The sequence below is a fragment of the Pongo pygmaeus genome, chromosome 8 (assembly GCF_028885625.2).
Source record: "Pongo pygmaeus isolate AG05252 chromosome 8, NHGRI_mPonPyg2-v2.0_pri, whole genome shotgun sequence".
NCBI classification, from domain to species: Eukaryota; Metazoa; Chordata; class Mammalia; order Primates; family Hominidae; genus Pongo; species Pongo pygmaeus.
Genome location: NC_072381.2, coordinates 33,940,453 through 33,965,758, shown reverse-complemented (window position 1 = coordinate 33,965,758; position 25,306 = coordinate 33,940,453). Strand labels below are relative to the sequence as shown.

Here is a 25,306-nt window from a genome sequence, read left to right as displayed (position 1 = left end):
TTTTAACATTAAAGCACTTTGGTTGGAAATGTGGTAAAATGGTATTTGTACACTGCCATTTTGTGGGAGCTTATATTAGTAGTGTTGCCCTATGGTATCCATGGGGAATTGGTTCCAGGACCTCCTTCAGATACCAAAATCCACAAATGCTCAAGTCACTGATATAAAATGGCATGATATTTGCATATAACCTACACATATCCTCCTGTATACTTTAAATCTTCTCTAGATTACCTATAATACCTAATACAATGTAAATGCTGTGTAAATAGCTTTTACACTGTATTGTTTAGGGAATAATGACAAGAAGAAAAGTATGTACATGTTCAGTACAGACACTTTTTTTCCCGCAAACATTTTTGATCTGTGGTTGCTTGAATCCACTGATTTGGAAACCACAGGCACAGAGGGTCAACTGTATATTACTTTTGGATAGAAATTTGTGTGTATAGAGAATTTTAGAAATGTTAATATGCTCTTCAACTTAATAATTATTCTTTTGGGATTTGTTATAAGGAAATAATCAGATGTGTACTAAGGTTTATATATAAGATCATCAGCATGTGTATATGCATGTAGTGTATGTGTATATGTGTACTTGGGGTGTTTATATGTGCATGTGAGCAAGCATGTGTGAACTGTGCACACATACATTTGGAAACAACTAAATTTGTCCTGCATTAAATAGAGTACACACATATTGAAATACATAATCATTAAAAGCTTTTTAATTCTTTTTAAAAAGAATTTGTGATGATAAGAATAAAACACTTAAGGTATAAAAAACAGTATACAAAACTGTACAACTGTATATATAAAGTGTATCCTCAGTTTCATGTAAATAATACATCTATTAATATATATATGCTTGCTTCCCCTTGCTATTTATCTGCATAGGAAAAAGACTGGAAAGAAATAGGCAAAAATGTTAGCAACAGTCCTCTCTTAGTTAACAGATTCAGTGAGTTTGTTCTTTATGCTCTTATGTGTTTTCCAGATTTTCTATAAGAAGCATATGCTGGGTTTATAATCTCAGAAAAGATACGTTGGAGACAGTCTGTATTAGCGCTTACCATGTAGAAGGCATACTCTTCCTTAGGTAGATGCAAAGAAACCTAAAACATACTTTGAACATAGAGCCTGAGAAATTCTGGGATTATGGATTAGATGAATATGGACTTTTCAGTTATTTAACATACTGAAAGCAAAGGGAAAGCCTTGAAGATTCTTGTGGGTATGGTAGGAGTTAAATGACAAGAAATAATACTTCACCCAGTTTTAAGAGAACTCATGACATTTATGACAGTCGAGAATGATAAATTCTGAATTACGTCTTGTCTTTGATACAGAAGACAAGGAAGATAACTTACGTCTCTCTGTGGCCTTCAGTGTCAAGGTGATCCAGAATCACGGTCTCCAATTTCGCATTGTTCTCACCAGTTTGTGGGAGCTAAAAATTAAAACAATTGAACTCATGAAGATAATAGAAGGATGGTTACCAGAGGCTGGGAAGGGTAGTGAGAAGGTGGGGAGGAAGTTGGGAGTGTTAATGAGTACAAAAAAATAGAATAAGTATGACCTAGTATTTGGTAGCACAACAGGGTGACTGTAGTCAATAATAATATAGTTGTATATTTTAAAATAACTAAAAGAGTATAATTGGATTCTTTGTAACACAAAGGATAAAGGCCTGAGGGGATGAATACCCCATTTACCATTATATGACTGTTATGCATTGTATGCCTGCATCAAAATATCTCATGTACCCCATACATGTATACACCTACTATTTACCCACAAAAATTAAAAATTAAATTAAAAAATCCTGCTCTCTTTGGGGAAGGTCTAGTTTAGACAGTAACTAGGTCATAGTATTAATATTTAACATATGTATTGCATTGTCATTGTGATTCTGATTTTTCATTATTTTCTCTCTGACACTTCACATAAAATGTTCTGTTCTTCTTTCTGACAGATGAAAATAGATGTTTAAAAGCAAATGCCAAATCATGTGGAGAATGTATACAAGCAGGGCCAAATTGTGGGTGGTGCACAAATTCAGTAAGTAAGGTTGCTCAAGTCCTTTCCATTTGTTCTCTGGTCATTTAGTGTGGCTCAGTGCTGTATCCTTGGGAAGCACATACTAATTTTTATGTAAATCAATACTTATTGAATAACCTAATGGTCTGGAGCTATGTGGTTCAACACAGTAGCCACTAGGCAGATGTGGCTATTGAGCACTTTTGTACAAATTAGAATTGCTCTAAGTTTCAAAGATATACAAGATTTCAAAGGCTTAGTATTAATAAATAATAATGGTGAAATGATAATTTTTGTATATTTAAAAATAATGTTATAACAATGTTAAAATTTTCTCTTTTTCTTTTTTTAGTGTGGCTACTAAACAATTTTAAAATACATATATTTGTAGCTCATCTTTGTGGCACATATTATATTTTTATTGGAGAACCTTCAAAAAAATCCTAGTCATTTACTTTGACTGTTTCAGATTTCCCCTTTTTTGATGGGGAGGTATAAATTAACCTTCCTAATTATATTTGAGTTAAACTACTGGAACTGATTTGCATCCCAATATAACCTTATTGAGGTTAATTAGGGTTTGGATTTTATTCACTTTTGTCATCTCTATACTTTTGCTAATATGATACCTTCCACAAAGCCTACTAAACGTTCAATGAGTCGAATGAATGAATGAATGAATGAATGAATATATCAAAAGAGAAGGTAAGGGGAAGTCATTTTGAGGTTGTATAATTTATTCACAGAATGAATAACTAATATCAGAAGATCAAGGGGTTATTGATTTTGTTTTCATGCAGGCATTTGGGCCCAAGTTTCAAGTGCCTGTTTTTGTACGCCTAAGTGGTCAAGTGTCATATATGTCGTGTGGTTTGACCACATGAAAGAAAAAATGAGAGGTTTTGTTTTTTTTCAAAAATTTTCTAATGGTACTTTCTAAAAGTGGTGTGTTGGGATTACATTGGCAACAGTGGAGGAAATATGGAGTGTTGTGAGTTTGTCTCAGGCAAGGCTTATGTAACTGAAGCTCTTGGTTTTCATATCTGAAAATGAGGATGATAATATCCGCTTTATCTATTGTTACAATAATTAGAATTGATGAACTTAAAGCAGTTTCACTTAAAAACTTCTAAATAAGGGATAGCTGCTATTATTAACATATTCATTTTATGGGGACTATGGTTTATCTGTAGTTAAGGATTATCTTAGCCTTTGAGCTTTGGAGCATAATTCTTAAAATTTTAAAGGCTTTCTGAATATATTCAGTGAAATTGTATTTGGGTGTCATGATCGTAAATTTCCTGGATTGATTAGTATTTAGAAATATGTAATTCACTAGGATATTGTGCTTTGGTAGGTAGTAGTTTAGGTTTAATAAGTAGTGCAGCTTTGAATTATCTGATTCTTGGTATTCCCTTCCAGTTGTTGATTACAAAAATACTCTCATTAGTATGATGTTTCTCTTAAAAAATCTTATGTAAAAACCATTGTGTATTCTTTAAATTTAAATATCTTCACTTACTGTTACTTTATACAGCACCATTAAATTGATATTTGATAAATAAATACCATATATAATGTCACTGTTTCCCCCACATTTTCATATTTCATGAAACACCTTTATTCAGTCTTTATATAGATCTTTAACAGCAGTGTTTTTGAATTCCCTAAGGTACTTTTCAGTTATCTGATTAAATTTTTATTTCTAAGTTGTTTGATGTATAGCACATTTAAAATCTGTCATTACTAGAAATTTTACTACTGCAAATATCCATTCACCTGCCATTAGGACCTTTTTTTCCTTTTTTGAAATTTACCTGCCATTAGGACCTTTACCCTTGTCATATACTTACTATTTTGCTTTTTAAAAGTTTTTTAAAAACTTATTTACAATAATAGCTAATACTTAAAGTTTTTTCAAACCTGTGGGAATACTTATTTAATCTGTGCTAAATTTCGTGTTGTCCTTTTAAAAAATGCCATAATTAATTGAGATGTTTTTAAGCTCATCTGTTTTCCCTAAACATCGGGTTGTTGAGCATATTGCGATGGGGAGAGTGCCACATAATATGAGACGCTTTGTAAGGACTTTTCAAAGGGAAATTTTGGAGAAATGATCTGATATTTGGGTGTATGTATACATTATTAGTGGCTATTAACCATGCTCAATTAGTGATTTCACTAAAGAAATTGCTTTTGATTAGATACTCTGAATTACAAGATAGAGCATTTACTGTGTACACTTGGGTCAGTTCTGGGAAAGGTGTTACTTTCTTGGAAATGATTGTTTTTTAACAAGAACACTTACCACAGTTTGGATGAAGGGAGCATTTTGTTTAAAAGCCAGAATTGAGGTACATTAGATGTGATTTGATATTTTGCAATTTAATTGCTTATTTGCAATCATTATGTAAAAAGGTTTGACCATTACACTTTTCATTTATACCTATATTTTATATGTCATTTAGACATTTTTACAGGAAGGAATGCCTACTTCTGCACGCTGTGATGATTTAGAAGCCTTAAAAAAGAAGGGTTGCCCTCCAGATGACATAGAAAATCCCAGAGGCTCCAAAGATATAAAGAAAAATAAAAATGTAACCAACCGTAGCAAAGGAACAGCAGAGAAGCTCAAGCCAGAGGATATTACTCAGATCCAACCACAGCAGTTGGTTTTGCGATTAAGATCAGGTATGGAAGCCCAGCTCTGTGAATACCTGCGTGTTTACTTGAGGCATTCGACACCAGCTTTATGCAAACTCTGACCAGTTTCTGTTGAAGGCTTGTTTTTACCTGTGGACTGGCACTCAAAAATGTGGAATTGTTTAAATTTTAGAAAATTTTTGCAGATATAACAATTATAAGACATATATACTTGGAATAATATTAAATGTTGCCTAATATTCAAAGTAAATTTTGTTAAAGATTCAGAAAGTATTAATTAGCTTTAGTGAGTTTTAAAAATGAAAGTGTTCATCCTCTGGTCTAATTACATAATGTATTATAAAAGCAACATTTTAACCTGTTCTTTTCCTTTGTATTTGTTTCGTATTATTGAACTGTTAAGGTTTTTGTAATTATGTCTGTTAGTCCCACATCTAAACATGAAGGAAAAAACAAGCCCTCTTCTTCCCTTTTCTGGTTTCCGACCTTTCTTGTCAGGAGAATGGTAGAGTGGCCCTGTCCCCTGACTTCCCTCCCAGCCCCTCCTCAACCAGGTCAGCCCTCTCCTCCTCATCCTGCTCTAGCAAAGCTCCACCATCGCCTTCAGCCCGCAGACCCAGGGGACCCTTGTCAGGGCTTTTTTTTTTTTTTTTTTTTTTTTTTAAAAAAACTCTTCCGTACCAAGTAACACTTTGTACTTTTTGAAATGCTCTCCCCTTGATCAGTGACACCACTCCTCGGTTTTTCTTTGTGTCTCTTACCATTGCCTTCCAGGCCTCTTTTTGTGTCTTTTCTCTTCCTCCCTTTTTGCAGTCCACCTAAATGTCAGTTTTCCTCTCATGGCTTTAAAACCCACTTGTATGCTGCAGCAACACAGACTTTTTCTTGAGCTCCAAACCCATTTCTCCAACTGCCTATTAGAGATCTATATAGAGAAAACTACAAGTTAAAATTTTAATTACATTTTCCTCCAAACCTCTCTCCTGTATTTCCTAAGTAAATTACATTAACATCTCTTGTATCTCTCTCTTCTCCTCCTTCATCGTCTCTCTCTGGGTTTCTTTTGTAGATTAGCTAGTCTCTTTGCCTCATAATGATAATGAAAATAAAATAATAAATAATAATAGATAATAATAAATAAAAAATTTATTTTTAAAGCTTTCTGCCAGATTTTCTGAAGTAAAAATCGGGTCACTTGCAGGGAGTGGCATCCCATTACACACAGAAGAGAGTTCACAACTTCAGTGTCTAAAAAGTCAGTTGTACCCTATCACGTGTTCTGCCTTGCCCTCCCCAGACTAATTTATGGTGTTCTATTTGTTTTCTTCTCTTATAAACTGACTTTTTGTCTGTTTTGTCCACTGTGGATTGGGAATGTCTTTTTTATCTTTGCATCCTGAAGGCCTGGTGTTTTAAGTATTTGTTGAATGAAACTGAATTCATACCCATTGAGTTACTTATGGAATTCCCAGGTTTTTGTAAAAATTATGACAACATGTTTTATTTTATTGTGTTTACCATGTAAACCACATTTATTTGGTTTTTCTCATTTGCGTTTGATTGCCAACAGGCAAGTTTCATTTTCTAATCTCTTGTCTAATTAGGGGAGCCACAGACATTTACATTAAAATTCAAGAGAGCTGAAGACTATCCCATTGACCTCTACTACCTTATGGACCTGTCTTACTCAATGAAAGACGATTTGGAGAATGTAAAAAGTCTTGGAACAGATCTGATGAATGAAATGAGGAGGATTACTTCGGACTTCAGAATTGGTAGGAATGTTGGGAACATTGACCATTTTCATTATAAAGTATTGGCAATTCTCAAATGTTGTTTTATATTTTCTTCCTTTGTTACTCACAACATACTTGTGAGATAAACAGGCCAGTTTTTTAGCCTTTTCTGAGTGGAAGTTGATATTCCAGTCACACGTTTAATGATCTTTTCTGCCACCTTGTTCCTCTGTCACTGGATGCTACTGTTTGACACAGATTGTACCTCATAGATAATGACTTGCATGCTTATTTTCATACTAACTTGATCATTTATCTTATGACTTACTTTATTTTGTTTTTATTTTAAGAGTTTCACTCTTGTTGCCCAGGCTAGAGTGCAGTGGCATGATCTCAGCTCACTGCAACCTCCGCTTCCCGGGTTCAAGTGATTTTCCTGCCACAGCCTCCTGAGTAGCTGGGATTACAGGTGTCTGCCACCATGCCCAACTAATTTTTTGTATTTTTAGTAGAGATGGGGTTTCACCATGTTGGCCAGGCTGATCTCGAACTCCTGACCTCAGGTAATCCAGCTGCCTTGGCCTCCCAGAGTGTTGGGACTACAGGCGTGAGCCACCATGCCTGGCCCTTATGACTTATTTTATAAACATGTGTTGAGTACCCAGATTTTATCTAATTGCTAGTTAGTATGTCTGCGCCTGCCCGTACAGCCTGATCTCACCTTAGACCTGGATTTTTCATATGATGATGGTCTGCTCTCCAAACCTTATTTTTCCCATTTCATGCATCCCCAGCTTAGCCTCTTTTTTGCGTGCTTCTCTCCACTCCTGTTGCTGCAGAGGTTTAGCAACAGAATATTAGAAAGATTTGACAGTTATGAGGCCTAAGAGCTGCCTTTCAAAAATTAGCCCTATTTTAGTGGAAACATTAAAAAATAGCACTTGCTTAAAATGTTCTTTTATTCTGTAAGCGTAATTCAAGGACCATGGCATTAGGGAGCTCCTACCAAATTAGTGTTTTTTAAAATGGCTAGAATTCTAGAATATTTATTTATTCATTTGTTCAGCATGTCATTATTGAGAGCTGGTGTGCCAAGAAAATGAATGTGAGTTACTTTTAAAGTAGGGAGGCAAAATAAAAAGATTGTCTTAGGTCTTAGTCCATTTGTGCTGCTTTAAGAAAATCCTATAAACTGGGTGGCTTATGAACAACAGAAATTTATTTCTCACAGCTCTGGAGGTGAGAAGTCCAAGATCCAGGCAGATTGAGCATCTGGTGAGGTCCTTCTTCTGGGTTCATAGATGATACCTTCTTGCCATATACTCACATAGCAGCAGGGGGACAGCAGCTCTCTGGGGCTTCTTTGATGAGGTCACTGTAGGAGTCTATTCTTACGTTGCTATAAAGACATATCTGACACTGGGTAATTTATGAAGAAAAGAGATTTAGTTGGTTTACGGTCCTGCAGGCTCTACAGGAAGCATGGCACTAGCATCAGCAAGGCCTCTGGGGAGGCCTCAGGAAGCTTCCAATGATGGCAGAAGGCAAAGTGGGGAGCAGGCTTCTCACATGGTGGGAGCAGGAGCAAGAGGTGGGGGGAGGTGCCACATAATTTTAAATAACAGATCTCATGAGAACTCACTCACTGTGGTCAGAATAGCACCAAGCCATGAGGGATTGACCTGCCCCCATGATGCAAATACCTCCCACCAGGCCGTACCTTCAACATTGGGGATCACATTTGAACATGAGACTTGGGCGAGGACAGATACCCAAACTGTATCAGTTACTAATCCCATTCATAAGGGCTCTGCCCTCATGATCTAATCACCTTCCAAAGGAACCACTTCTTAATACCATCATGTTGGGAATTAGGTTTTCAATGTAGGAATTTTGGGGTAACACAGACATTCAGTCCATAGTAACCTACATTTGGTAACATAGATGAATTTTTTAAACAATGCAAATCTCTGTCTTTCCATCTATCCATTCATTCATTCATTTATGTACCATTTTTGTCTTTACAGGATTTGGCTCATTTGTGGAAAAGACTGTGATGCCTTACATTAGCACAACACCAGCTAAGCTCAGGAACCCTTGCACAAGTGAACAGAACTGCACCAGCCCATTTAGCTACAAAAATGTGCTCAGTCTTACTAATAAAGGAGAAGTATTTAATGAACTTGTTGGAAAACAGCGCATATCTGGAAATTTGGATTCTCCAGAAGGTGGTTTTGATGCCATCATGCAAGTTGCAGTTTGTGGAGTAAGCGCATTCATTTCCTACAGGGGATGTTGTTTCTATTATGTGTGTAAATTTTAAGTGTGATTTTACTATGTTAATAGAAAAATTGACCTTAATTTTCATACATTTGATTATCTTAGAGAAGTAATTTAAGTAAACCCTTAAATTGCCTCTATACATAAAGTGCCTTTATAAAAGCATATTTAATCTTTATGCAAACCACACAGTTAGTTTATTCATGCTAACCATTTGAAACAGTGGGGCAACCTCTCTGTACTGTAGCTGGTGGTCTGGATTTTAGAAAAGCCCATGTGTCCTAACTCTCTGGCTTTGTACCAGAGATAGAATTGATGTTATTATCTGAGGCATCACCAGGAACCTTGAAATTGCTCAAAGGGAGAGTGTCTTGTATCATTTTCCTTTGGTCAGTTTTCTTCTCATTGTCTTTGAAAGACACATCTTTCTCTTGTGTCTTAGTAATTTGAAAAGAAAAAACTTTTTAAGCTCTAGTTTTTAAGCTATATGAATAGATGTATTTTGAGAAGTGATACAATATTTGTAATTTTAATTATAAGATTTTCAGTAGTAAGCCCATCCCTATTGGATCAGTAATTGGTATTTTATGATCCATGTAGCAGCTACGTATTTTGAGATGACACTTTAATGTTGTGGCTGACGCTGAAACTAGAAAACATTGTCATGTCAAGTTTGTCCTGCGTACCTACTCTTGTCTCATTTTTGTTCCCTCCAGTACCCCCATTCTCTAGATGACCTTCTTTGATTTTAGAGGTCTCTTAGTGGTTATTTTTCAGTCAATTTTTGCTAAGGTGCTAATTGATGCCCAAAATAATAAGTGAAGGAATATGGATAGTAATTAAGAATTTTTCTGTCACCACTGATGCTGGGCAATTTACTTAGCCTCTCCAGGGCTGTTTTCTTCTCTTTAAGAAGGGATGATAATAGTATCTACCTCTTAGGGCTCTTGTGAAGTTAAAATGCATCAATCTCTATAAAGTACCAATGAGCATTCAGCAAATAGTAATTCCTATATTGTTATTAACTTTCGACTTTTCACTAGAGTATTTGCAATTTAAGGTTAGTCCCTGCTGTTATAGCCGAAGCAAGTAGCATTCCTAGCCTTACACCTCTTTTCTTACTAGCCATTGATGTGTGAACCTGTTAGCAGCTCGTTGTGGGGAGGGCATTCTCTGGGCTGCCTCTAACTAGGCCTTAACCTGTGGGATTAAACAAGCCATAACACCCTTGGTTGTGGCTATTTTTCTGTGTTGGTCATGCTGATCCACTCCTCTAGATGCAAAAGAATCAGACATTCCACTTTTGAAAGATTGCCAGTATTAATAAATGTGATTCCTACCTTAAAGTATTTTACAGTCTTATGAAGATCTAAACAGACGTATTAAAGAAATTAACGAAAGCAAGTAAATTCCTATAGTCCTATGATTTTATAATTATAAATTACCATAGTGACGAGAAGATTTTACAGTTACTTTAGATTGTTTATTGGAAAGGGCAAGAATAAAGTAAATGAGCGCATAAACAGTACTGATTGAGGAGTTAGAATGGGTGAAATTATCCTTAAACAAGATAATTATTTCTGTTATTAAAAAAAGGAAGCCTCATATGGTGGGCTGATAAAGAAGATGCATAGCATAGAACATAGAGCAGAGATGGGTGGATGAGGACAAGACAGCAGCAGTGGGGTAAAGTAAGGATAGGCTCAGACACTTTCATTTATTCAGCAAATGCTCATCAAGCGCTTACTGCTTGCCAAGCAGTGTGCGGGGCTTGCTAGCTGTTGGAGATACGATGATAAGCAGAACTAAACCAAACCAAACCAAACAAAACAAAAACACAGTTTTAAAAAAGAACTGAGAGATTGGGAGATACGGATGGTCAGGCAAGATATGGTTGTACATGGGATGGAAGAGCTTCATTTAGTGGGCTTTGTGTATTTCTCAGCAAGATAATTACCATTGTATAAAGAGAAGACACAGAAAATACAGAATTAGGTTAAAAATACAATGGTGGCCTGTATGAAAATTAAAGGATTTTTGTTGAATTACTGTGAATAGTGTTTTAAAATTGAAATCCTTTTCTTTTCAAGTCACTGATTGGCTGGAGGAATGTTACACGGCTGCTGGTGTTTTCCACAGATGCCGGGTTTCACTTTGCTGGAGATGGGAAACTTGGTGGCATTGTTTTACCAAATGATGGACAATGTCACCTGGAAAATAATATGTACACAATGAGCCATTATTATGTAAGTGCTTAGTTCCTTACATAGCGAATGTGTTTATGTTGGATTTTAATGTTTAATACTAAGAGCTTGTGGGTGACTGGCTTGGGGTTTCTCAGGGTTTGAGGTTTTGCTATTTTGGTAAGTAGGGGTCCTGATTGAAAGTGCAGGAAAGCTAGTGTTGCTGTTTGTGAAGATGCAGCTTTGTATTTGCTTCCTTCTGCTCAGACAAGGGCCTCACTGGGGTGGGAAAGGGATGCCCAGATGCCACTTTCACTCTTTGCCTCAACTCCCCGCCCACAGCATTTGGTAGCACAGTCAGTACTATTTCTAAATAAATAATTTATCTAGTCTCATACTCTTTGTCTTATACAATTTTTAAAAGCAGTCACTCTGCCTTTATTGAAAATAAATATTGGCAAAGCATTCAAGTTCTAGAAGAAATCCAAATGGTAAATCTTGGTCTTTTTCTTAAGTTGTAGATAATAGAATATTTAATTACTATTCTTCAATTTCATTGTCCTTATATTTAATATACATAGATAATCTTACTATTTAAAACCTTTTGAATATGGAATTTTTTGTTCATACATGAAAGAGAAGAGGATTAGCAATTCATGTATACACACGACTCACTTCAGCAGTTTATATTTGATACTGTTATTTGAAAGCAGTCTTGTAATCTAGTTATATGTATGCAACTAGATGTAATCTAGCTATATATGGATTATATATGTAATCTAGTTATCTAAAGCAGTCTTATAATCGAGTTATGTATAATCTTGCATGTATAACTAAATTGAAAAATTAGAAGAGATTATAAGGGTGTATTTAAATACTAAATTATGTTACTTGATTTCTTAGGATTATCCTTCTATTGCTCACCTTGTCCAGAAACTGAGTGAAAATAATATTCAGACGATTTTTGCAGTTACTGAAGAATTTCAGCCTGTTTACAAGGTAAATGTGTGAGATAAAAGAACAAAATTCTAAACATTTTTGGTTGAGTTGTTAGAGGCAAATCATGTCTGAATTGAAATGTGGGAAAATGCCACCAGATAGGCAAACCGAATTTTACAAAAGTGGTTTATATTAATTTTTAATCACATATTATAAAACTGGTTTCTAGGTTTGACTCCTAAAGTTAGTTAACAGGAAACATGGGAACTGGCATTTAAAGATAAAAGTTGCTCAGTGGATGCTAATTGGTTGAATGAATAGTAGTCGTATTTTACGTGTTTTATCTTTTAATTGCAGGAGCTGAAAAACTTGATCCCTAAGTCAGCAGTAGGAACATTATCTGCAAATTCTAGCAATGTAATTCAGTTGATCATTGATGCATACAATGTGAGTACATCTTAAATAAGATCAGTTTTGGACAATACCCTGTTGAGAATACTTATTACAAAGAAAGTAAAACTTCCTTCATACACACTTTAGCGAGCCCAAAGTACTACAGAAAAACTTAAATTCTGTATCTAGAGGAAAAACTTTATACATATTGTCTTACAAAAGCAAGATTCATAGCCTAAACGAAGTGAAAATGTGATAAAGGCGTGTGGGGAGTATTTCCAATAACTGTTTGCTTATCATTAAGGAATAGATTTCCTTGTTAGAAAGCAATTGTAAAACATAACTTACATTTAAACTTACAGGATTTCTCCAATCTTTTTCCTCCCCAAAATATCCTTTATAGAGTCATCTATTCTGATGAATTGTGCTAGAAAAGTTTTTTTTTTTTTTGCCAATTCTTCTCTTCCCATATATTCAGAGGATATGGGTTTCTATTTCAGGAGGTACACACAGACTCATATATACATATACCATAAAATATATAAAAATGTAAATATACGTGTGATTTGTCTATTTCAAAAAGATTTATAGTGTTGTTTTCCCCTCACAGATGGGAGGAAGTTGAATTGAAATTAAAGAGGAATTGGCTTATCCTTTTTGAGCATAATTCAGTGTACTTTAATCACACCGAGTTAGCCTTAATTAATAATCATTTAAATGATCTGAAGGCAATTGTAATATGGTAACCCTTTTGTGCCTCGTGCACCACTTTCAGCCCCCATCCCCCTATCCCTTTGGCAGCTTGAATTTTAGACATTTTTACTTCATGTCATGGGGGTACCATAATGCTTTGGAAAGGCCAGCCCACCATATGAGGCTTCCCTTTTTTATGGGGGTACCATAATGGTTTGGAAAGGCCTGACTCAGAGGGGTTTTTATAAAGGTTTTTAAGATTTTACTTGTTCCACAGCTTTTCCCATTCTCCCGTCTTAGATAATTTTCCTAACTTCTGTTCTTTCAGGAGTGTGAACAAGAGATAGCTTGCCATTGTACCCTTCTCCATTTGTCCTGAATAGTCTCATACGTTAAACAAGCCCTGGCTTGAATCCTTCCTTCTTGGGGGATTTTGGTTTTTTTTTTGTTTTTTGGCTGGGCTACAATGGTTCCTTAAGCAAATTTGTTCCTAGACTGCATAGTTGATTGTTTACCCTAGTCCATAGTTAGCTGGAGAGGTAGGACTACAGAAATGCCATTTTGCCGATGGGGAAGACAGCATTTATTTCGTTTGTTTTTTTTTTGGGTTTTTTTGTTTTGTTTTGTTTTGTTTAGATGGAATCGCACTCTGTTGCCCAGGCTGGAGTGCAGTGGTGTGATCTTGGCTCACTGCAACCCCCGCCTCCCGGGTTCAGGCGATTCTTCTGTCTCAGCCTCCCGAGTAGCTGGGATTACAGGTGCACGCTGCCATGCCCGGATAATTTTTTTTTTTTTTGTATTTTAGCAGAGATGGGGTTTCACTGTGTTGGCCAGGCTGGTCTCCAACTCCTGAACTCAGGCAGTCCACCTACCTCGGCCTCCCAAAGTGCTGGGATTACAGGCGTGAACTACCACGCCCGGCCTATTCCACATTCTGAAGACTCCTAATTAGTAACAGCCCTCTGCACTGTGTGATCCTCAGTATCTTAACTCTGATTAAAACAGGAATACTCTTTTCAGTTGTGTATTTTATTTTAAAGATTGGATCCTTATTAATTAAAACCTGTTTCTCTGGCCTGTGTGTTTTCTAGTTATCCAATTGGATTTGGCTTGTAGATACTTTCTTGAAATATATTTTTTTCTGAACAGTTTATTTATCCATTGGTTTTATGCATTCAAGTAGCATTTTGTTTGACTTTTCCTGTGTATAATTAGGCATTCTTTTAGTCCCTTTCCTCAGAAGTCATTTTGGAAAACAGCAAATTGTCAGAAGGAGTAACAATAAGTTACAAATCTTACTGCAAGAACGGGGTGAATGGAACAGGGGAAAATGGAAGAAAATGTTCCAATATTTCCATTGGAGATGAGGTATGTTGTATAAAGAGTTTTCTGTAGAAAACATTGGTTATTTATAAGCAAATTTAGTTTATACTTTGAGAAACATTAAAATAAGAGAGCAACTTTTTGAAATATTTTTTAGTAGATTTAAATTGTTTAGTTGGTTGTTAATCTTTTTTTTTCCCTTCAAGGTTCAATTTGAAATTAGCATAACTTCAAATAAGTGTCCAAAAAAGGATTCTGACAGCTTTAAAATTAGGCCTCTGGGCTTTACGGAGGAAGTAGAGGTTATTCTTCAGTACATCTGTGAATGTGAATGCCAAAGCGAAGGCATCCCTGAAAGTCCCAAGTGTCATGAAGGAAACGGGACATTTGAGTGTGGAGCGTGCAGGTAAGCTGGGCGTTGTCAGTGACAGAGCTACATTGGTTTAGGGAGTATAGGCAGGTCATATTTTGGGACATCCAGAGAGTATCTCTCTATTTGGAGCAAATTATTTTTTCCAACCACGGTTGCTCACCACAAGATCAGTTTGATGATCTTGTGTGTGATATTTATAGAAAGTTCCTTCCTGCCTTTTTTTCTTAAAGTGATTACTCTTTAAAATAAAAGATTTTATAGCCATGAAAGAAGTATATTCAACAAATTGTTAAGGTAGCGTTTCTCTCATGTGAGAGCAGTCTGAATTTTCTAGAACAAAATAAGCTTGTGTAAAATACGTTTATAGGAAAATGTTTTGGAAAAACATCAAACCGATGATGGCGATTTCGTCTGAGAAATGGAATTATGAAGCAGTAGAAGATGTTTGTCTTGTACTACATGTACTTCTGCATTGTTGGAATAATTTTTAAAAAATAAATATGTGTTGTAAAATACAAAAGAGAAAATGGTATTTTCAGTATGTAGAATCTAATACTAAGAAAACTAACAAAATTACTTCAGATTTTATTTTCACACTGTGGTTACTTTTTGTAATTGAAAATTAAAAACTGAGTATACTTTGAATACAGCTTTCTCCGTAAAAGAATAGCAAGAGGGGAGAGTGTTTAATCCAGTGTCAGCCCCAAATGACTAGGCTTAGAAGGCTATTGACCATGAAAGAAATACATGGCTTTAGCTCACTATCAGTTTTTAATTGTCTGTGCTAAGTAACAATTTAAATGTTAGAGTTTCTTTATCTTCCATGTTGTACATATCCTGTTTTAATCATGCAGGTCCATTTTTAGTAAAATGTCATTTAACCAAAAAGATTATCTTGAAAATACGTTGCCTTTCTTTCCTTTATATTTTTACCAGATATAGAATCAGTGCAGTCAGTGTCCATGAGCATTATGTGTTCTAAAAATACACAGGGAACCTGAAAAGTCTGCACATGTAGGATAAATTTAGTTTTAGATAGTATACTAGTTATATTTTAATTGGTATACACAGTATGTTTTTCTTCAACTTCCATGCACTTTTCTGCATGTGTTTATTGTATTTTTTTAGGCTAACAGACCGTTGCTTTAAATGTAGACAGTTCACCTGGAATAGTAAATGTAATAGCATACCATTTGAAAATGTAACTAATGTACTCTTTAAAATTAAGTTTATTCTGCCTTCCCACATGTGTCATTCACTATTTATTGCTAGATTACATTTTTGTCTTGACCAAAATGGTTACTTTCCTGAAGAAATTTTTTTCCTAGACTCTTGCATATATTCCGTATGAACTTGAGTGGCTGGAATGTACATGTGCGCCTGTGTATATTTGTCCCTGCTTGCACATGTGTGTACACTTTACTACACGACTGTGACTTGTGGCATGGACACTCCCACCTAACAGATTGGGAGCTTGAAGAGACTTTTTATAGTTTTATTTTCTTTCCCAGTTTTTCCCTTTTAAATTATTACTATTATTATTATTTTTCCCTCCAAGATTATTATTCTTCTTCTTCTTTTTTATTATACTTTAATTTCTAGGGTACATGTGCACAACGTGCAGGTTTGTTACATACGTATACATGTGACATGTTGGTGTGCTGCACCCATTAACTTGTCATTTACATTAGGTATATCTCCTAATGGTATCCCTGCCCCCTACCCCCACCTTATGACAGGCCCCAGTGTGTGATGTTCCCCACACTGTGTCCACGTGTTCTCATTGTTCAATTCCCACCTGTGAGTGAGAACGTGCAGTGTTTGATTTTCTGTCCTTGGGATAGTTTTCTCAGAATGATGGTTTCCAGCTTCATCCATGTCCCTACAAAGGACATGAACTCATCACTTTTTATGGCTGCATAGTATTCCATGGTGTATATGTGCCACATTTTCTTAATCCAGTCTATCATTGATGGACATTTGGGTTGGTTCCAAGTCTTTGCTATTGTGAATAGTGCCGCAGTAAACATACGTGTGCATGTGTCTTTATAGCAGCATGATTTATAATCCTTTAGATATATACCCAGTAATGGGATGGCTGGGTCAAATGGTATTTCTAGTCCTAGATCCTTGAGGAATCACTGCCCTGTCTTCCACAATGGTTGAACTAGTTTACACTCCCACCAGCAGTGTAAAAATGTTCCTATTTCTCCACATCCTCTCCAGCACCTGTTGTTTGCTGACTTTTTAATGATTGTCATTCTGACTGGTGTGAGATGGTATCTCATTGTGGTTTTGATTTGCATTTCTCTGATGGCCAGTGATGATGAGTATTTTTTCATGTGTCGGTTGACTGCATAAATGTCTTCTTTTGAGAAGTGTCTGTTCATATCCTTCTCCTACTTTTTGATGGGGTTGTTTGATTTTTTCTTGTAAATTTGTTTAAGTTCTTTGTAGAGTCTGGATATTAGCCCTTTGTCAGATGGGTAGATTGTAAAAATTTTCTCCCATTCTGTAGGTTGCCTGTTCACTCTGATGGTAGTTTCTTTTGCTGTGCAGAAGCTCTTTAGTTTAATTAGATCCCAGTTGTCAATTTTGGCTTTTATTGCCATTGCTTTTGGTGTTTTAGTCATGAAGTCCTTGCCCATGCCTGTGTCCTGAATGGTATTGCCTAGGTTTTCTTCTGAGGGTTTTATGGTTTTAGGTCTGACATTTAAGTCTTTAATCCATCTTGAATTAATTTTTGTATAAGGTATAAGGAAGGGATTCAGTTTCAGCTTTCTACATATGGCTAGCCAGTTTTCCCAGACCATTTATTAAATAGGGAATCCTTTCTCCATTTCTTGTTTTTGTCAGGTTTGTCAAAGATCAGATGGTTGTAGATGTGTGGTATTATTTCTGAGGGCTCTGTTCTGTTCCATTGGTCTATATATCTGTTTTGGTACCAGTACCATGCTGTTTTGGTTACTGTAGCCTTGTAGTTTAGTTGGAAGTCAGGTAGCATGATGCCTCCAACTTTATTCTTTTGGCTTAGGATTGTCTTGGCAATGCGGGCTCTTTTTTGGTTCCATATGAACTTTAAAGTAGTTTTTTCCAATTCTGTGAAGAAAGTCATTGGTAGCTTGATGGGGATGGCATTGAATCTCCAAATTACCTTGGGCAGTATGGGCATTTTCACCATACTGATTCTTCCTATCCATGAGCATGGAATGTTCTTCCATTTGTTTGTGTCCTCTTTTATTTTGTTGAGCAGTGGTTTGTAGTTCTCCTTGAAGAGGTCCTTCACATCCCTTGTAGGTTGTATTCCTAGGTATTTTATTCGCTTTGAAGCAGTTATGAATGGGAGTTCACCCATAATTTGGCTCTCTGTCTGTTATTGGTGTACAGGAATGCTTGTGATTTTTGCACATTGATTTTGTATCCTGAGACTTTGCTAAAGTTGCTTATCAGCTTAAGGAGATTTTGGGCTGAGACGATGAGGTTTTCTAAATATACAATGATGTCATCTGCAAACAGGGACAATTTGACTTCCTCTTTTCGTAATTAACTGATGGGCTTCCCTTTGTGGGAATATTGTTATGTGTTATTTCTTTCTCCTGCCTGATTGCCCTGGCCAGAACTTCCAACACTATGTTGAATAGGAGTGGTGAGAGAGGGCATCCCTGTCTTGTGCCAGTTTTCAAAGGGAATGCTTCCAGTTTTTGCCCATTCAATATGATATTGGCTGTGGGTTTGTCATAAATAGCTCTTATTATTTTGAGATACATCCCATCAATACCTAGTTTATTGAGAGTTTTTAGCATGAAGGGCTGTTGAATTTTGTCGGACACCTTTTCTGCATCTATTGAGATAATCATGTGTTTTTTGTCTTAGGTTCTGTTTATATGATGGATTACGTTTATTGATTTGGATATGTTGAACCAGCCTTGCCCAGGGATGAAGCCAACTTGATTGTGGTTGATAAGCTTTTTGATGTGCTGCTGGATTTGGTTTGCCAGTATTTTACTGAGGATTTTTGCATCGATGTTCATCAGGGATATTGGTCTAAAATTCTCTTTCTTTGTTGTGTCTCTGCCACGCTTTGGTATCAGGATGATGCTGGCCTCCTAAAATGAGTTAGAGAGGATTCCCTCTTTTTCTATTGATTGGAATAGTTTCAGAAGGAATGGTACCAGCTTCTCTTTGTACCTCTGGTAGAATTCGGCTGTGAATCCGTCTGGTCCTCGACTTTTTTTGGTTGGTAGGCTATTAATTATTGCCTCCATTTCAGAGCCTGTTATTGGTCTATTTAGGGATTCAACTTCTTCCTGGTTTAGTCTTGGGAGGGTGTATGTGTCCAGGAATTTATCCATTTCTTCTAGATTTTCTAGTTAATTTGCGTAGTGGTGTTTATAGTATTCTCTTATGGTAATTTGTATTTCTGTGGGATCGATGATGATATCCCCTTTATCATTTTTTATTGCACGTATTTGATTCTTCTCTCTTTTCTTCTTTATTAGTCTTGCTAGCGGTCTGTCAATTTTGTTGATCATTTCAAAAAACCAGCTCCTGAATTCATTGATTTTTTGAAGGGTTTTTTATGTCTCTTATCTCCTTCAGTTCTGCTCTGATCTTAGTTATTTCTTGCCTTCTGCTAGCTTTTGAATGTGTTTGCTCTTGCTTCTCTAGTTCTTTTAATTGTGATGTTAGGGTGTCATGCCTTCTGCTAGCTTTTGAATGTGTTTGCTCTTGCTTCTCTAGTTCTTTTAATTGTGATGTTAGGGTGTCAATTTTAGATCTTGCCTGATTTCTCTTGTGGGCATTTAGTGCTGTAAATTTCCCTCTACACACTGCTTTAAATGTGTCCCAGAGATTCTGGTATGTTGTGTCTTTGTTCTCGTTGGTTTCAAAGAACATCTTTATTTCTGCCTTCATTTCGTTATGTACCCAGTAGTCATTCAGGAGCAGGTCGTTTAGTTTCCATGCAGTTGAGCAGTTTTGAGTGAGTTTCTTAATCTTGAGTTCTAGTTTGATTGCACTGTGGTCTGAGAGACAGTTTGTTGTAATTTCTGTGCTTTTACATTAGCTGAGGAGTGCTTTACTTCCAACTATGTAGTCAATTTTGCAATAAGTGCGGTGTGGTGCTGAGAAGAATGTATATTCTGTTGTTTTGGGATGGAGAGTTCTGTAGATGTCTATTAGGTCCGCTTGGTGCAGAGCTGAGTTCAATTCCTGGATATCCTTGTTAACTTTCTGTCTCGTTGATCTGTCTAATGTTGACAACGTGGTGTTAAAGTCTCGTATTATTATTGTGTGGGAGTCTAAGTCTCTTTCTCGGTCTCTCAGGACCTGCTTTATGAATCTGGGTGCTCCTGTATTGGGTGCATATATATTTAGGATAGTCAGCTCTTCCTGTTGAATTTATCCCTTTACCATTATGTAATGGCATTCTTTTTTTTTTTTTTCTTTTTATTATTATTATTATCATTATTATTATTATACTTTAGGCTCTATGGTACATGTGCGCAATGTGCAGGTAAGTTACATATGTATACATGTGCCATGCTGGTGCACTGCACCCACCAACTCGTCATCTAGCATTAGGTATATCTCCCAATGCTATCCCTCCCCCCTCCCCCCACCCCATTCTTTTTCCCTTTTGATCTTTGTTGGTTTAAAGTCTGTTTTTTCAGAGACTAGGATTGCAACCACTGCCTTTTTTTGTTTTCCATCTGCTTGGTAGATCTTCCTCCATCCCTTTATTTTGAGCCTGTGTTTGTCTCTGCACGTGAGATGGGTCTCCTGAATACAGCACACTGATGGGTCTTGACTCTATCCAATTTGCCAGTCTGTGTCTTTTAATTGGAGCATTTAGCCCATTGACATTTAAGGTTAATATTGTTTTGTGTGAGTTCGATGCTGTCTTTATGATGTTAGCTGGTTATTTTGCTCATTAGTTTATGCAGTTTCTTCCTAGCATCAATGGTCTTTACAATTTGGCATGTTTTTGCAGTGGCTCGTACCGGTTGTTCGTTTCCATGTTTAGTGCTTCCTTCAGGAGCTCTTGTAAGGCAGGCCTGGTGGTTACAGAATCTCTCAGCATTTGCTTGTCTGTAAAGGATTTTATTTCTCCTTCACTTATGAAGCTTAGTTTGGCTGGATATGAAATTCTGGGTTGAAAATTCTTTTCTTTAAAAATGTTGAATATTGGCCCCACTCTCTTCTGGCTTGTAGAGTTTCTGCCGAGAGATCTGCTGTTAGTCTGATGGGCTTCCCTTTGTGAGTAACCCAACCTTTCTCTCTGGCTGCCTTTAACATTTTTTCCTTCATTTCAACTTTGGTGAATCTGACAATTATGTGTCTTGGAGTTGCTTTTCTTGAGGAGTATCTTTGTGGCGTTCTCTGTATTTCCTGAATTTGAATGTTGGCCTGCCTTGCTAGGTTGGGGAAGTTCTGGATAGTATCCTGAAGAATGTTTTCCAAGTTGGTTCCATTCTCCCTGTCACTTTCAGGTACACCAATCAGACATCGATTTGGTCTTTTCACATAGTCCCATATTTCCTGGAGGCTTTGTTCATTTCTTTTTACTCTTTTTTTTCTCTAAACTTCTCACTTCATTTCATTCATTTGATCTTCTATCACTGATACCCTTTCTTCCACTTGATCGAATCGGCTACTGAAGCTTGTGCATGCATCACATAGTTGTCGTGCCATGGTTTTCTGCTCCATCAGGTCATTTAAGGTCTTCTCTACATAGGCTCTTTATTCTAGTTAGCCATTCCTCTAAACTTTTTTCAAGGTTTTTAGCTTCTTTGCGATGGGTTTGAACATCCTCCTTTAGCTCGGAGAAGTTTGTTATTACCGATTATCTGAAGCCTTCTTCTCTCAACTTGTCAAAGTCATTCTCCGTCCAGCTTTGTTCCGTTGCTGGTGAGGAGCTGCATTTCTTTGGAGGAGAAGAGGTGCTCGATTTTTAGAATTTTCAGCTTATCTGCTCTGGTTTCTCCCCATCTTTGTGGTTTTATCTACCTTTGGTCTTTGATGATGGTGACGTACAAATGGGGTTTTGGTGTGGATGTCCTTTCTGTTTGTTAGTTTTCCTTCTAACAGTCAGGACCCTCAGCTGCAGGTCTGTTGGGAGTTTGCTGGAGGTCCACTCCAGACCATTTGCCTGGGTATCACCAGCGGAGGCTGCAGAACAGCAAATATTGCAGAATGGCAAATGTTGCTGCCTGATCCTTCCTCTGGAAGCTTTGTCTCAGTGGGGCACCCGGCTATATGAGGTGTCAGTCAGCCCCTACTAGGAGGTGTCTGCCAGTTAGGCTACTCGGGCTCAGGGACCCACTTGAGGAGGCAGTCTGTCCGTTCTTAGATCTTAAACTCCGTGCTGGGAGAACCACTACTCTCTTCAAAGCTGTCAGACATGGATGTTTAAGTCTGCAGAAGTTTCTGCTGGATTTTGTTCAGCTATGCCTTGCCCCCAGAGGTGGAGTCTACAGAGGCAGGCAGGCCTCCTTGAGCTGTGATGGGCTTCACCCAGTTTGAGCTTTTTTTTTGCTTTGTTTACCTACTCAAGCCTCAGCAATGGGGGATGACCCTCCCTAGGCCTCACTGCCGCCTTGCAGTTCAATCTCAGACTGCTGTGCTAGCAGTGAGCGAGGCTGCATGGGCGTGGAACCCTCCGAGCCGGGCGTGGGACCCTCTGAGCCAGGCGCGGGATATAATCTTCTGGTGTTCCGTTTTCTAAGAGCATTGGAAAAGCGCAGTATTAGTGTGGGAGTGTCCTGATTTTCCAGGTACCGTCTGTCACAGCTTCCCTTGGCTAGGGAAGGGAATTCCTTGACCCCTTGTGCTTCCCGGGTGAGGCGATGCCCCGCCCTGCTTTGGCTCACATTCCATGGGCTGCACCTACTGTCCAGCAAGCCCCAGTGAGATGAACCCAGTACCTCAGTTGGAAATGCAGAAACCACCTGTCTTCTGCGTCGCTCATGCTGGGAGCTGTAGACTGGAGCTGTTCCTGTTCGGCCATCTTGGAACATCTTAAATTATTTTTGTTTTGTGTGATTGCAATTTTGGCATGTTTCTTCAGGTGCAATGAAGGGCGTGTTGGTAGACATTGTGAATGCAGCACAGATGAAGTTAACAGTGAAGACATGGACGCTTACTGCAGGAAAGAAAACAGTTCAGAAATCTGCAGTAACAATGGAGAGTGCGTCTGCGGACAGTGTGTTTGTAGGAAGAGGGACAATACAAATGAAATTTATTCTGGCAAATTCTGCGAGTGTGATAATTTCAACTGTGATAGATCCAATGGCTTAATTTGTGGAGGTAAGTAAAGGGCCTGAAGTAGTTGTAAGATGTGATCCCATCTAATGCCGCAAAAAATCTTGAGTTTTAGTTGGTGCATAAGTAGAAAAGGGGTAGCTTGAGGGTCAGTCCCGCCCCTAGGTATACTTTCTCACATGTTGTTACTTATTTTACTTTTCAGTCAATACTGTGATTGTATATTTTTACCATTTTGAGAAATGATATGCTTAATTGCAGGAAATGGTGTTTGCAAGTGTCGTGTGTGTGAGTGCAACCCCAACTACACTGGCAGTGCATGTGACTGTTCTTTGGATACTAGTACTTGTGAAGCCAGCAACGGACAGATCTGCAATGGCCGGGGCATCTGCGAGTGTGGTGTCTGTAAGTGTACAGATCCGAAGTTTCAAGGGCAAACGTGTGAGATGTGTCAGACCTGCCTTGGTGTCTGTGCTGAGCATAAGTAAGTATTTCCTAATTGCTTGAAATAGTTGATACTTCCTCTTGGCTCTCCTAAGCCTGTATTGTTACTAGAACCAGAACAGTGCCAATATTAAAATATACTGTAAATAAAATGCCTGCCATCTGGAAGCCTACTCTTTAATTCTTAAAAGTTCTTTCTCAACAGCTAGTATATATTACATGGTATGAAGTGTGTCATGTGAGAGTTGTACTATTATTTTGATCTGAATGTGCTAGATAATTGAATTTACATGGTAACCTTTATTTTGCCAATTAAGATTTAATTTGTCATTACCAATTTCTTAATTACTATCTTTTGACAAAACTAAGCCAAATTAAAGATTTTTCCTCTTAAAGGATTATTATACTAGTAACATATTATTTAAATTATTATGATTTTGGCCGAGCACAGTGGCTCACACCTGTAATCCCAGCACTTTGGAAGGCCGAGACAGGTGAATCACTTAAGGTCAGGAGTTTGAGACCAGTCTGGCCAATGTGGTGAAACCCCATCTCTACTAAAAATACAAAAATTAGCCAGATATGGTGGCATGTGCATGTAATCTCAGCTACTTGGGAGGCTGAGGCACGAGAATTGCTTGAACCCGGGAGGCAGAGGTTGCAGTCAGCCAAGGTCACACCACTGCACTGCCTGGATGACAGAACAAGACTCCATCGCAAAAAAAAAATTATTATGGTTTTATGTTACATATTTAATATGTGATGGGGCTAATTTATTTTACTATCTTTTATTTCTTAGTAGGGTTTTAATTTGAACTGTAATAAATCTTTTATTAGGGAAATTAGCATCTTTTTACATAATTTTTCTATCCACAAATGTAATGTTCCTCTTCATTTATTCAAATCTTCCCTCATAGCTGTTTGTTCAATTTGGTCACAAGAGTTTAACATGGGAAATATGTTTAAGCAAATATTTACTGAAATAATAAAATGTAAATATAATAATTTGTGTTTTTTGTAACAGAGAATGTGTTCAGTGCAGAGCCTTCAATAAAGGAGAAAAGAAAGACACATGCACACAGGAATGTTCCTATTTTAACATTACCAAGGTAGAAAGTCGGGACAAATTACCCCAGCCAGTCCAACCTGATCCTGTGTCCCACTGTAAGGAGAAGGATGTTGACGACTGTTGGTTCTATTTTACGTATTCAGTGAATGGGAACAACGAGGTCATGGTTCATGTTGTGGAGAATCCAGGTAGAAATGCGACGATTGCAGACATTCTTTTCATATCTTGTATGTCTTGTTTCTGCTTATTTAGGCCTAACATCCAGAAACAGCCGCCAGCTGGAATGTTTTAGGTCAAGTTGGGAAATTTTTCATCTCTGAAAGCTTAAAATATTATCTAATTAACTGTATAAGAAATAAGGAAAAGAGAGTTCCACTTTTAAGTTTTCTAAGTGGAGAGTTTGAAGATTAAATACAGTGATTTATATAAGACACTTAGAACGATGCCTTACACCAAGTGCATAGGAAGAGTTTTTTGATGACTGATAATTTTAAAATTAGAGCTTGATTTAAGCTTGAATACTGGGAAAGATAATTTGTTAAAGGATATTAATGTAAAGTGTTGAATTTGTTCAACTTCTCTGGAGGTGAAACTTTTTTTCTTTTTAATCTTAGTTTTCCTAGTAGCCTTTTTGTAGATTCTTTGGAATTTTCTACCATAGTGTACATGTTTTTGTGTGAACATAAGCTTTTATTTCTCTTGGGTAAATACTAAGAATGGCATTTTGGAGCATATGGTAAGCATATGTTTAACTTTGTAAGAAGCTGCCAGACTCTTAGACTCCCATACTGTTTTGAATTATCAGCTAGGTGTTTTGCAAATATTGTCTCCCAGCCTGTGTCTCCTTATCGTTTCATTTTTTTAAGTGTCTTTTTAACACCACAGGTTTTAATTTTGATTAAGTACA

General features: G+C 37.1%; 1 protein-coding gene across 2 annotated transcripts in view; it reads left to right on the top strand.

Moving 5' to 3' along the window:
* The window catches only part of ITGB1 (integrin subunit beta 1), a 58,151-nt gene that overhangs the window by 23,759 nt on the left and 9,086 nt on the right, over positions 1-25,306 (top strand). For both annotated transcript variants that reach the window (XM_054435294.2, XM_063669758.1), the window contains exons 3-14: positions 1,976-2,061; positions 4,509-4,731; positions 6,309-6,479; positions 8,468-8,706; positions 10,811-10,966; positions 11,807-11,902; positions 12,200-12,289; positions 14,156-14,296; positions 14,458-14,657; positions 22,693-22,931; positions 23,148-23,370; positions 24,355-24,587. In XM_054435294.2, coding sequence (XP_054291269.1) covers positions 1,976-2,061; positions 4,509-4,731; positions 6,309-6,479; positions 8,468-8,706; positions 10,811-10,966; positions 11,807-11,902; positions 12,200-12,289; positions 14,156-14,296; positions 14,458-14,657; positions 22,693-22,931; positions 23,148-23,370; positions 24,355-24,587 — 2,097 coding nt within the window. The remainder of the gene's footprint in view (positions 1-1,975; positions 2,062-4,508; positions 4,732-6,308; positions 6,480-8,467; positions 8,707-10,810; positions 10,967-11,806; positions 11,903-12,199; positions 12,290-14,155; positions 14,297-14,457; positions 14,658-22,692; positions 22,932-23,147; positions 23,371-24,354; positions 24,588-25,306) is intronic.